At 38.8% G+C, this 14,007-nt stretch overlaps 1 protein-coding gene across 1 annotated transcript; it reads right to left on the minus strand.

Moving 5' to 3' along the window:
* Positions 1 to 11,194: 11,194 nt before the first annotated feature.
* LOC115995169 (mitochondrial import receptor subunit TOM9-2-like) lies at positions 11,195 to 12,088 on the minus strand. Its single transcript, XM_031119626.1, has one exon. The coding sequence runs from the start codon at positions 11,868 to 11,870 to the stop codon at positions 11,565 to 11,567; it is 306 nt and encodes a 101-aa protein (XP_030975486.1). The 5' UTR covers positions 11,871 to 12,088; the 3' UTR covers positions 11,195 to 11,564.
* Positions 12,089 to 14,007: the final 1,919 nt, after the last annotated feature.

Below are 14,007 nucleotides of genomic sequence, written 5' to 3' on the forward strand. Positions count from 1 at the left end.
GCAGTTGGAAGGGAGAGTGTCACGGATGCTTCTAACTCTCTTAAATGGGTTTCTAAGGGCTTCAAACGGGTTGCTGTTAAGCCATATTTGGGCCTTGGAACAAGCCCAGAGCTGGCTGACCTAGGTGTGGGTTTCATTAAACCTGTGTTTTCTGGCCCAAGCACTTTTGAAGTGGGTGAGGGCTCGTTGGCTGGTGGTGGAGGCTCAGCCCAGGCCCTGCTGATGGATGTTTCTGAGTTTGGAGTCCCGGCCTGGCGCGATGAGCACTTGGTGGATGGTTCATCTCTCTCTGGCAGCTCTGGCGAGCTCGTCGTCGGCTGTAGCACTGGCGAGCCACCGTCGCCACTGGAGGCCGTCGGTTCCTCTCTCGCCGGTAGCTCCGACGAGCTTTCGTTGGTTCTGGGTAAGGCCGGCGACACCGAAACCAGCTCCGACGAGCCGCCGTTCTCACCGGGAAGGTCCGACGAGCTCTCCTCCGTTGGATCTAACTCCGGTGAGCTCACGGTGTCTCCGGGTAAGGCAGAAATGGCGATTTCGTCGCCCTTGGTTGAGTGTATCCTTTCTGGTTTGTTTCTGAGTTTTTTGAGGGCTGGGCTTGTGGTTTTGGGGGATCAAGAAAGGGATGATGGTGGCTTGGTCAGCCTCACACCGATTGCTGCCCTTATACCTGAGCAACCCAGGTTAGTGGAGTTACCCACAAAGTCTTTGTGTGCTGTCCTTGGGGCAAGTGTTTTAGTGGAGGAAGGATGGAATCTTTCAGATAAGGGTTTGGGTGGAGAGGATAGCTCACCTGTCCCTCTGATGTCTATTACTCCCTCTGGGATTCACTTGTCAGCTGAACTGAATTGTGGTAATGAGGCAGTGGGGTGTGAAAATATATTGGATACGTCAAGATGGGTGAAGAATAGACTCCCTGGTTTCAGTAAATTGGTGGGGTTGCCTTTGAACCGTCATGAGAAGCTTTGCATCGCATTGTTACAAAAGATTGAGAAGGAGACGGAGACTGCTAAAGCGGTGAATAGGAATGTTACTCTCTCTAGAAAAGTTGTTATCTTTAAGGATAAAGGGAAGAGAGAGCTGAGGAACCTACAATCTTCGGTTAATTATGACAGCAGGTAGTGTGTTGGCTCTTGAGCTAATTTTCGGTTGGGTTTTCTTGTGTTTATGAATTTAAAAATTCTCTCTTGGAATGTTAGGGGTCTGAATGACCGTCGGAAACGTTCTATTGTTAAAAATTTACTACGGGATTGGAAGTGTGATGTAATTTGCTTTCAAGAAACTAAACTTACTGGTTTGAACAGACAGATGGTGGGGAATTTGTGGAGCTGCCCCTTTGTGGATTGGGTGGCTTTGGACGCTGTCCAGACAGCCGGTGGGATTCTACTGATGTGGGATAGGAGGGTTTTAGAAAGGTCGGAAGTTTTGGTGGGTTCTTTCTCTGTGTCTGTGCGGTGGCAAGGGGTGGGAGACGGTTTCAATTGGGCTTGTTCGGGGGTTTATGGCCCTATTGATAACAATGCGAGGGGATTGATGTGGGATGAGTTGGTTGGTGTTCAGCAATATTGGAATGTCCCTTGGTGTTGTATTTGGGATTTCAATATTGTCCGCTTCCCTAGTGAACGTTTGGGTAATTCTCGTCTCACTCCGGCAATGGATCTTTTTTCGGAGTTCGTCGAGGACCTTAATTTGATTGATTTGCCTTTGGAGGGTGGGAGGTATACCTGGTCTAGAGGGTCAGTTCGGCCTTCGATGTTTAGGATAGACAAAGTTTTGGTGTCTCAGGAGTGGGAGGAGCATTATCCGGATGTGATCCAACGGATTTTACCTCGCCTTGTTTCTGACCACTTCCCTATTCTAGTGGAGGTGGGGGGAATAGCGAAGGGGAAAAGTCCGTTTAGGTTTGAGAATATGTGGCTCAAGACGGAAGGCTTTATTGATAGAGTTGAGTCTTGGTGGAATCGTCATTCTTTCTCTGGCACTCCTAGTTTTGTGTTTGCCAAAAAATTGAAGGCCTTGAAAGAGGACATCGTTCGGTGGAATCGTTTGGAGTTTGGTCATGTTGGTCGCAAAAAGTCTCAATTATTAGAGACTTTGAAGTCTTTAGATGCCAAGGAAGGGGAGTTTGGTCTCTCTGATGCAGAGTCTAGTGAGAGAGCGGTGGCGAGATCTGAAGTTGAGAATCTTCTCTCCTTGGAAGACATCTCTTGGAGACAGAAATCCAGGATGCTTTGGATTAAGGAAAGAGATAACAACACTAAATTCTTCCATAAGATGGCTAATTCCCGGAGAAGGTTTAATCACCTGAGTTTCTTGGAGGTGGATGGGGTGATCTATGAGGAGGAATCTGAGATGGCTGCTCAGGTTGTGCATTTTTATAAAAATTTGTACCAGGAGTCAGAAGAGTGGAGGCCCTTTGTGGAAGGTCTGGAGTTTGATCAGATAGATGGGTCGGAGAGGGGTTGGCTTGAAAGGAGGTTCGAGAAGGAGGAGATTCTTCTAGCTCTTAATGAGTTGGGGGGAGATAAAGCTCCAGGTCCAGATGGTTTCTCTATGGCTTTTTTCCACCATTGCTGGAGAGTGGTGGAAAGAGATGTTCTAGCAGTTTTTGAGGAGTTCTATCTTCATAGTAAGTTTGAGAAATCTCTGAATGCGACCTTTATAGCTCTTATTCCTAAGAAAAATGATGCTTCTAATATTCGAGACTTCAGGCCTATCAGCTTGGTGGGGAGCTTGTACAAGATTTTGTCGAAGGTTTTGGCGAATAGGTTGAAACAGGTATTAGATCAACTGATTTCTGAGTCTCAAAATAGTTTTGTGGGAGGCAGACAGATTCTTGACTCCGTTCTTATTGCTAATGAGTGTGTTGATAGTCATGTTAAGAGCAAGATTCCGGGGGTTATTTGTAAGCTTGACATTGAGAAAGCTTACGATCATGTGAATTGGGAGGCTCTTCTAGATCTTTTGAAGAGAATGGGCTTTGGGGAAAAATGGTGTGGATGGATTCGCACTTGTATCTCTACTGTCCAGTTTTCTATTTTGATTAATGGGGCACTAGCTGATTTTTTTGGGAGCACGAGGGGTCTAAGACAAGGGGACCCGCTATCTCCAATGCTGTTTTTGGTTATGATGGAGGTTTTGAGTAGGATGTTGAAAAGAGTAGAAGGTGCTGGCTTGATCAAAGGTTTCCAAGCTGTTGGTAGTCGGGGTGTAGGGGAATGTGTCTCGCATCTTCTGTTTGCAGACGATACTATTCTATTCTATGATGCGGATGTGGAGCAGATCCTTCATGTGCGGATGCTTCTCCTTTGTTTCCAGGCTGTGACTGGTTTGAAGGTTAATGTCTCGAAGAGCGAGTTGGTTCCTATAGGGGAGGTTAATAATGTTCATGCCTTGGCAGAGATTCTGGGTTGTTGGATTGGGTCTTTGCCTATGACCTATCTTGGTATGCTGTTGGGGGCTTCCCATAAATCCCCTTCTATATGGAATCCTATCTTGGAGAAATTTCAGAGGAAATTGGCCGGGTGGAAGAAGTTGTATTTATCTAAAGGTGGTAGGTTGACGTTGCTTAAGAGTACGCTTTCTAACCTTCCTACTTACTTTTTATCCCTTTTTACCATTCCCTCGCATGTGGCTAATAAGATTGAGAAGATTCAGAGGGACTTCTTGTGGGGGGATTCGAAGATTCATTTGGTGGGGTGGGATAAGGTGTGTGCTCCTAAGGTTAATGGTGGTTTGGGTATAAGGAAGTTAACTACGTTTAATAAAGCGTTACTAGGAAAATGGCTATGGCGGTTTGGGGTTGAGGAGACTCGTCTTTGGCGGAGGGTTATAGCTTTGAAGTTTGGGGAAGAGTGGGGGGGTTGGTCGTCCAAATTAGGCAGGGGTGTTCATGGGTGTGGTTTATGGAGAAGTATCCGGAAAGGTTGGGAGGTGTTTTCCAAACACATCCGATTCGAGGTAGGGGCGGGGGATAGGGTGAAGTTTTGGACGGATCATTGGTGTGGGGACTTACCTCTCCATCTATCCTTCCCGGCTGTGTATGGGATTGCTATTAATAAGGAGGCATCTGTAGCCTCGTCTCTCGAGCGTCTGGGAATTGAGGCCCGGAGAAGTTGGAAGGTTCTCCTTCTTAGAAATCCGAATGATTGGGAGTCGGGTGTTGTGGATGATTTCCTTCATTCCCTGGATTCTAATTTATCTCTTTCTGAGCAAAGAGACCGTATGATTTGGAATCTGTCAAAGAAGGGGGTTTTTGATGTTCGATCGTTCTATGATAAGCTTCGATGTCCCTTGCCTATTATCTTTCCTTGGAAAGGTGTTTGGAAGGTTAAGGCTCCTATGCACGTCTCCTTCTTTGTCTGGTCTGCAGCTTGGGAAAAGATTCTTACAGGGGACATTCTGCGGTGTAGAGGCTTTGATTTTGTTGATTGGTGTATTTTGTGCCGTAGTAATGGGGAGACGGCGAATCACTTGCTTCTTCATTGTGGAAAAGCTTTTCAGTTGTGGAGCCTGGTGTTTAGATCTTTTGGGATTTCTTGGGTCTTGCCAAAATCAATTGCAGATACGCTTTTCGGCTGGTGGAACTGGCTCGGAAAGCACTCTTCTAGAGTTTGGAATCTAGCTCCGTTGTGCCTAATGTGGTGCATTTGGAGGGAGCGAAACTGGCGTACTTTTGAGGACAGGGACAAAACTGATGACCAACTGCTCACTTACTTTAGCGGCTCTCTTTTTGATTGGTCTAGGGCTTGGGGACTCACCTCTAGTGATTCTATCCCTATATTTCTTAGTTCTCTTCTTTGTAATTAGTTCTTTGTTGGCTTCGCTTGTTTTCTTGTTTTCTTGTTTTCTTTTTCTTTTTTTGTTTCCTCCTCTGTACTCTCTGTTTGTCCTTTTGTTTTCCTGAGGTTTTAATATATTTTTTCTTACTTATCAAAAAAAAAAGAATCCTTAAGCACTTTTGTCCTTATTCTTAAATGTTGTGATGGAGTCCTGACATTCTGAAATCTTGTCCTCAAATTAAAATGAAAGCTCTGTAATTATAATTATAAATGTGCATCTTAGAAAGGCCTTAAGTTATTCTGAGGTACCAGAGGAACTTGATATTCAAAACTAATCCCTGCTTGGAATTGAGCCTTTATTGTTCCCAAGCAACCATCTTTGTATCCCTGCTCTGGTGTACTGTCCAGTGGTTAGTTTCTGGTTAGATGTTTATCAATTGGTGGTGATTACAAGCACCCTTAGGTGGTAAAGTCTAGGTTTTTTTTTTTTGCTTTCTTATTTTCTTGCCTTCCCTCCCTCAAGTCCTGTTTCATCATCCTTTATTTGTCTCAAGCTACACCTCAATTATTTTGCCGGGTTGATGATCATTGACATGCAAAAATGTTTATATAAGAATTGGATGGAGGGGCAAGGTTTTGAGATCAAGACCTGTTGGCTGTGCATGTAACTTACCAGTCAAAATAAAATCTGTTTGATGTTTATTTATTTTTTAACACCGCCAAACTTCTTTTGGCGGTGTTACTGCTTCTATGTCACTCATGTTTTTTCTTCTTTACAGAATATTTGCTGTTAAGAGTATTTCAGAATCTGGTAATGCACAATATGCCTTTTTTGGGACTAAGGCTCTGTTTGTTGTTGTTGTTGGTAATGCACAATATGACACACTTTTTAAGGTTATTTTGGTTCAATTTTGCACTTGTAAGGAACAGTTGTGAAAAAAATAAAAAGCAGATGTGAGTTTCAGCTGCAATAGTTTTCTAAAATCTTTTACCAAAATTTATCCCAGCCTCTCATGCTTGGTTATTTATGTTGTATATAATTTCTTCCATTGTCGCTTTAAAGAAAATTCAGATTGACACTCCATTTCTTTCTTTCTTTTTTCCTATACAGATTTAAACATGCATCTATAATTTACATGGTTTCATCTAGAATTTTTTATATTCAATCTGTCATATATGGGCAGAATGAAGCTGCTTGTGAAAATTAAAAAGCAAGCAATGAAGCAAGGTCATTACTTGCTCAGGTGAAATGCAGATACCCATGTCAGCATCAATGGCAGTTACGGCCTACGCTCCTATGCTTAGTAATGGAAAAATTGGTAACCTATAGTACCATTGGACTTCTGTTAATGTCATTATAGCTGCTGAGATATGAGGAGTTGGGTCTGGTGGAAAAAGAATATGTCCTTAAAAATCTGTTAGTATTATTGCTGAGTTGATTGACTGTAACATGGCACTCACATCAGAGCAAAAAGCAGCAGGTATTGGTTATGATGTTGTATCACAGAGATTGCCTTGATTTAAGTACTAACTGATCTGTTCAAAGGATATTGTTTCTCTTCCCTATCTTTCAGCATATGTTTTTCAATTACTAATTGCTGTGATCCCCCCATTTTCTCATTTGACTTGTTTTCAGATACCTTCAACACTGGCTAACATTAATATCCAGCGTTGTATCTCTTGATATCCACCATGACCAGGTATGACTAAAATCTATTTCTGCTTATTGCAGATACCAACTTTCAGTACATGTTTAGTTCGTTAGAGTAAGTAGTCCAACATGCATTGCGTGTTGTGGTATGAATATCTTAGCAAGTGCCTCAACTCATGGCTGCTCTGGTCTTTTGCTTCTAATTTTGTGCAGGTGTTCCCCTTTATGTAGTACTGGTGCATTGCTGTCTTACTAGTGTCAAGTATGATTATATTGCCAAACTGCGCCTGAAAAACAAAATCTGTTGAAATGCAAAAAACAAGAACTTAAGTAGAAAATGGGTGGTATGGTTCTTTCCAAGTTATTCACCTAGAAACTGGCTTAGATGACACTGATATACATGACCAGGCTTGCAGCATCAAATTCCTTTGTGTTTGGTTTAAATCTCTAGACGACCGTGATGAAATTTAATAGCAGTAACAAACCGATCCATTATTTTGATGTTCTTATGTTGTAAGGTTCAATATTTGTTGACCCTATGATACGTTCTTCTTGTTTTTTTATTTATTTTTGTGCTATTTTCATTTTGTTATTCAACACTCTTTTTTTATGCTAACAATGATTTGCATTCTAGATGGTGCTGACAATTGACTCAATTAGACTGAAACTCACTGAGATACTGCACAAGCAAAGGACCTAATAAAAACTTCTTACCATTTCATTTCTCATTCCTCCTTGTCCATGTGCGTTTGGGATTAGATTATAAGCCAGCTTACCACTTATTTTTCTTCCCCCCCACCCCCCCCCCCCACCCCTAATTGTTTGTGGGTCCCACATGGCTCCTGCAATAAAGGAAGGTTTTTAATTTTTTATCTTTAATTTTTTGGGTCCCTCTATTATGTTTTTGGTTAAAAAGTCAATACAATTAACTTATTGCGGCTCTACATTGGGTTCTACTTTACCTTAATGTAAAGTTAATATCAAATATACCGTATGATATAACTCCCAAAAGACATTGACCCGACTCAATGTATTGGTTGGCTTGTCAAGTCCAAAAGAAATAATCATTCATTCAAACCCTTGCTATATTAAATGGTTCGTACTTAGTACCGTATCAATGTAATAAATATCGTAAAAACTGAGACCAATGAAAAGCTAAAATTGTGATTGAGAGAGCGATAGAGAGTTAGTAATTGTAAGTCACAAGGGGGGAGAGAAATCTAAGAAATTAGCTTACAATTTGGAATATTTTGAAGAAAGTAGTATATGAAGAAAGCCAACAACAGAGAGAGAGAGAGAGAGAGAGAGTTTTGTGCTAAGTTACAGAGATAGAGTGTGTAACCGATAGGTTGCTTCTTGTTTGAATCTTCTTGCTATGTGAGAGATGTGCAACAATGGAGACTCTTTACATTCCTAGGTTTAATCGGTTTTCTCTCTCTTCAAATAGTGGCAGCTTCACATTCAAGTTAGCGTGTTTCTATGAACAGCTTGACTTGCAGAAAAAATGTATATACTAAACTAATATATTTTGACCACCTAATTAAAATGTTGAACACACTTACTTGAGAATCATAAGAATTTGGACTCAACAAAAATAAAAATGATGCTACGCCCACAACATCTTCACAGTAATTTCACAACAAATCATATGTGGTAAGCTATTACTAATTCTAATATGAGCCCAATACTGACATCACTTTTTTACTTATCAATAACTGCTTGTTGCATATATTTTATTATGAAAACGTTGTGGACGTAGTATTACTCCAAAAATAATTTTATCCTCCAAAAATAATTCTTAACACCCATTTTTTTTTTTTTTTAAGCCCAAATAACCCAAACAAAAAGAAGATTATGCCAAACAAGAAGTGAACATATTAAATATTATTCAAAAAAAAAAAACCATTCAAAAACAATAAATAAATAAAAATTCCTAATTATCAAATTTGTTGTCATAGCGGTTCGTCGGCGATGGCGTTTGGAGTGATGACTGGTGCTGATGGGCCGTGCTACCAGAAAAGGTTCCAAGGATCGTGAAGAAATGAAGGCTTTGTAGGGATTGTCATAAGAAATTTTTGGTATACGAGTTAGTGCTAGTATCAGGTTAGGCATATGGGTTTCCTAGCCTAGCCTATCCCAAAAATTGCCCACATCCAAAAAATGTGAAATTTAAAGTACGTGCTGCAGCTGAGCTCGCAACATTCTTCCTTGATTAGGAGAAGTACCGAATGGACCACGAAAACCATCAAATGATTTGATAAAATCATGTACAACTATCAAATACCCGATGGCTAAAAGCTATCCCATTATCATGAGCCAAAAAACAAATTCTATCCCATTATAAATCTTCCAAGTTTAGAGATCCATTCATTCAGGCAACCTTTATTAGAGATAACCAAAATCCAGTATCCTTCCCCTCTCTCTCTATTCCAAGGTAACCAATTTTGATGTAAAATGGTTGAGATCAATTCAGAAAACCGTTGTTAGATTATTCTAACATGCCGGAACCTTCTCCACCTCACAATACCTAATGTTACCCAAACCCAGGGCCGGCCCTTCCCTTAGGCGAGTTAGGCAATTGCCTAAGGCCCCCAAGTGGAAGGGGGCCCCAAAATTTTAGAAAAGAACAAAAATTTGGTTTCAAATGAATTACAAAAATAATCTGGCACATCCTTTTAACCAAAAAAACAAAAATTTTGGTAAATCCTATTAAACATTGGTTCTAAACAAAATCATTGACCAAAAAACAAACCAAAAATCAACCAGATAAACTACAAATCCGGTCTAAGAGATTAACCACAAAACAATCACAAATCAAATCAAAACAAATAAATCCACTCAAAACCCTAAAAATTTTACCTTTCTCTCTAGTCTCTGCTCTCCGCCTCTCTCTAGTCTCCAGTCTCCACTGTTCAGGCTGGACCGCCTCAGCCTCTCTCTGATTCTCTGCTCTAAGAGATTAATCACTTTTGTTTTAAAGTGTTTGAAACAATCAGATAAATCATCACCCCAATACACCTAATCTCTTCCTTCTCTTCTACTCTAAATTCTTATCTACTTTGGCTTGTTTCGGGTTTCTCGAGTGTTTCAGCTCAGATTTACATTGACTTATATTGTTCTTGAATTTTTCAGATTAAAAAGAGATGATAAAAACAAGCCCTACCAAACTATGAATCACCTGAACTCTTCGAAAGATTAAAGCTTAAAGTTTAAAGAACTAAACGATGATACTTCCATACTGAACTTTGAAGAATTAAATTTATACATACATTGAACTAGCTATTAATATTAAACTAGCATGTAATCCGTATTGTCCTCATCGTGGTGGCTTACACCTTGAGATCTCACACAGATCTTGATTTTCATTAGATCTACTAGAGTTGAGTTCGATATCCACAATACCTTTCAGGTCCTTATCCTTGGATTGCCATCCTCAATGCCATGGCTCACCCAACAAGATAAATTGGCATAACTGACTGATCGAATCATTGACATAAGCTTCAAAAATTGGTCAGTACCTTGTATCTTCTCAATCGACATCGGTTGGAATTTTCTTAAATCCAAGATGATGTGATTGGTTGGTGAATCAGCTCTCAACCTGAATCCAACTGACTCATGAGCACTGCTAAAAGATGTGCAAGGTCAATTTAATCTCCACAAATCGTTTAGGATTCACTCCTCATCATTCAATCCCTAAAAAACATAATCTTTTTCTTGAGCTTGAGCATAGATATAGGTTGTTAGCTAACTACCTAAAATTGATTTTGAACCAACTTCCAAGTTTCAGTTGGGAAGGGGTAAGCATACCTCCCATTTGAATTAGTAGTGTAAATATCATACTATTTCAAATTCGCAAAATGCCAAATACATTTGTCACGGATAACCGAGGTGTTATACTAAACTGTAACAAATAAGCTTCAAGATCTCCATATGCATCTAGGTAATCAGAAAAAAAAATATATATATATATATATATATAAAATTCAAACAGAAAATAATGGATAAATATCCATTCTAGTGACATTTTTAAAAAATGGGAATTAGACACATCTAATAGATATTTAGGTATGTAAATAAGGGAGGAGTGGGAGATGGTGTTCCAAACCTAGACACCAGGCAGCACAAAAGGTGGCAGTGCCACCTGACTATTAGCTCGAACCCACACCTAATAGTTATTAAACCTATGACCTCACACTCCACCTAGCTCTAGTTACAATAAGCTCAAGGCACGATCTTCATAAACATCAATGAAAATTACTTGACAGTGTCAAGTTCAAACCTAACTCTATTCATTATCTTCTCCAACCTAAGGACTATTGTTTCAGCTGAATAGCTTCAAATCCATTGCATAAAGCATCCAGAGAAGTAAATTCCCAACTTAAAGTAGCATACTTCAAATAAGTGAGAACAAACAACAGCTTAAGAATGAAACAAAGAACTTCTTAATGGAATCTAGTTCAGGTTAGAAGTGTAACAGCAACTTAATGCCCATTTAGCTAAAATTTAAGGGTTCCAACTTAATTACTTTTAGCCCAAAAATTAACCAAATTTAAAGGTTTACATGATGGTGCACAGACACACTCAATTTCAATGAATGCATCTATGCTATCAGGATATACTACAGTTCAATTTGAATTTGGGGATCTCCATCAAGAACAATTTATTCAAATTCAATTCACATTCTTAGTGCAAGAGAAAACTTCAACGCATCATACTGAAAACAAAAACTCATATTTACTGAATCAGCATATCTCCAGTGCAAATATTGCCAATGCAAAATTATAGCCTTAATAATTCTTATTGAACAAATTTTGTTTTACTGTTTTTTTCTCAGCCACCAAACAGCAGCATATCATAGAAAACCCAACAGAACATATCCAAAATAACAACTAATAACTTCATCGGCATCGATTTGCAAAACAAATATCCGAACCAAACTCCACAATCCGCAGGATTAAAAACACTAACAACAACAATAATAATAATAATAGTAAAGAGAGAACAGAAACATAATCAGGAAACAGAACCCAAATTAAAAACTCTCTGTGTCTCTATCTCTAAAAAAAGTCTGAAACTTTTCGAAAACCCTAATTGAAAAAGAAAGAAACAAAAGGGTCTCTCTCTCTCTGTAACACTCACTTGGGAGTGGGAGTGGTGCCGAGGAGGCTGGCATTTTGGAGCTCGATTTCGGTGAGTTGTTGGTCGCGGTCCATCTCGATGATGAGTGGCACAGCCAGGATCAGGAAGGTGGTGCCGGCGATCCACGCCGCCTTGCCAGTGCTACGGAGGAGCTTCTTGGACACGACGGCGGCTTCGGAGGCGGCGCGCTTGGCGTGGATGACGATGGACGACTGGGACACGTTGCGGCTGGCCCTGGATATGAGGGACTGTTCGCTTTCCTTGCCTTGGGTCACTCGCTTTTTCCCTTGAGCCGACGCCATTACAAGGAGCTGTGTGCGTGTGAGACAGAGAGAGAGAGAGAGAGAGAGTGAGAGAAAGGGTTTTATGGTTTTGGTTGGGTCTGCTTTGCTTTGCGGTCACAGTCAAGGGCAAACCAAACCAAATATAGAAAAAATGTCTCAAAGGGTTTCAAGTTTCGTATTGAAATAACAAAATATTGGTTTTTTTTTTTTTTTTAAATAACAAAATATATATATATTTTTTAAATACTAAAATATAATGCTACTACCATACTGAGTAATATACTAATTACTAACATTCTTTAAATTTAAATTTAGGGAAATTTTGATATTGTTTATCGAAATACAAAATTTTCTTATTGTAATTGGTTGAACTACAATGTTCTTAACCAAGTGACAATTTTTTCCCTTCTCAAAAAAAGTGATATAATTTTAATAATTTAAAACTGTCTTTTAAATATAAAATATTCACATTGGATAAAATTTTCTCTCTTTTTTTTTTTTTTTCCTCTTCTTCTCCAATCACGATCAGCATGGCTCATACAAGTCCCATAGTCTAAACCTTATCTCATCTACGACATTGCAACTTTGTGTTTCAAAATGCATATCAAAAGACTTTTTGAACTAATTTTGGTACTGTCAATTGAGAGAATTGAGTCTAAATTCATGGATGACAAATAAGGGTAAAATACATTAGGGTAGTTTTTTTTTGTTTTTTTTAAGTGTTGAATTTAGGTTGGCAAAATTTTCAATCCAAGACACTATCAATAGCTTAAAATATATATATATATATATATATACACGTATGTATTTTAATTTTGTTAATTTGATTTACTTTTGAATTTTGAGACTTAGCTTAATCTTTTAGTTTGATTTATTTGTGACTTTGAGACTTGATTTTGATCAAGTTAGAATATTATACTTGATTGTGTAAATTACAATCATTTATTGAATAATATGTTTAAATAGTTGAATGAAATTCCAACTATTTTATTAGGCATGACAAAATGATCCCAACTCGATCACCAAACCCATTTCTTATGTTGGGATGAATTGGTTTTTAGAACTATCATGAATTGTGTTAGATTGGCTTAATTGTGGATTTCTCAAAGTGAGAAGATCAAATCAAGTTGAATTTTTTTTTTTCAAACCCAACCTATTTTGATAGATAAACACCCTCTACAATAATGAATGTCTTAGAAAATGGACTATTACCTAAGATCTTGTCCAACTAAACCAAAAAGGTCCATTTCTTAACCCAAGTCAAGTTTTTGCTATCCAAATGCCAAAGGGCTTTGTAGTTTGTACTATGTGGGGAGAGAGCTTGCACATTGTGCGGGGATGGTATTAGATTGGTTATATAGCCCATCCAACATCACCACATATTCAAGGCATACCAAAATAATAAGAAAGGGAGAGAGATAAAAGCTATGTATAAATGAGAAAGTATGTAGTCATTAGTTATCGTCTACGTATCTAAGATGAGGGGTAAAAGTAATGCCAAAATCAATCAAGGACTATTACAGCTACATCAACAAATTTCAACCATATGTTATAAGGTTTGGCTATATTGCATAGAAATACCAAATGCATGTTGTCCTATTTTGTCAAGACTCTACCTTGTTATTCTCCAATGAAAAGACAACATTTTACCCAATAGGAAAGTGATATATGCATACACTACTATTAAAGAATGACAGACCTAAGAAAGAAAAATCAATCCGTCGGAAGCTCTTTCCCCTTCTCTCTTATTATTTCGTACTTTGTTTTTTCTCCTCTCTCTTTCTCAACTATAACACAATACTCCATTATAACCATTCTAAAAAAAATAGTGGAATATTCAACTGATTTGTGCTTGTGGTTTTCTCCCTCTCCAAACATAGAAGGTTTCCATGTTAAAAAACATGTGTCTATGTTCTCTTGCATTTTTAATTTCTGTAACTTTACTTTCTAATTATCAAACGCCAATCTCAGTTGGTATGTAAATGACATGGTAGAAATCCAGTGCGTTGCTAAATCAAAACTATCACGCACACACATATATTGGAAATGAAACACAAAAACAAAATGCACCACTTTAAGGCATGTCAAGCACATTAGACCAGAAATGGTTCGAATTATTTTACTCCAGATTACTAACACCCAATTGGATCTGTCA

Source organism: Quercus lobata, chromosome 6 (assembly GCF_001633185.2).
Source record: "Quercus lobata isolate SW786 chromosome 6, ValleyOak3.0 Primary Assembly, whole genome shotgun sequence".
Taxonomy (NCBI): domain Eukaryota; kingdom Viridiplantae; phylum Streptophyta; class Magnoliopsida; order Fagales; family Fagaceae; genus Quercus; species Quercus lobata.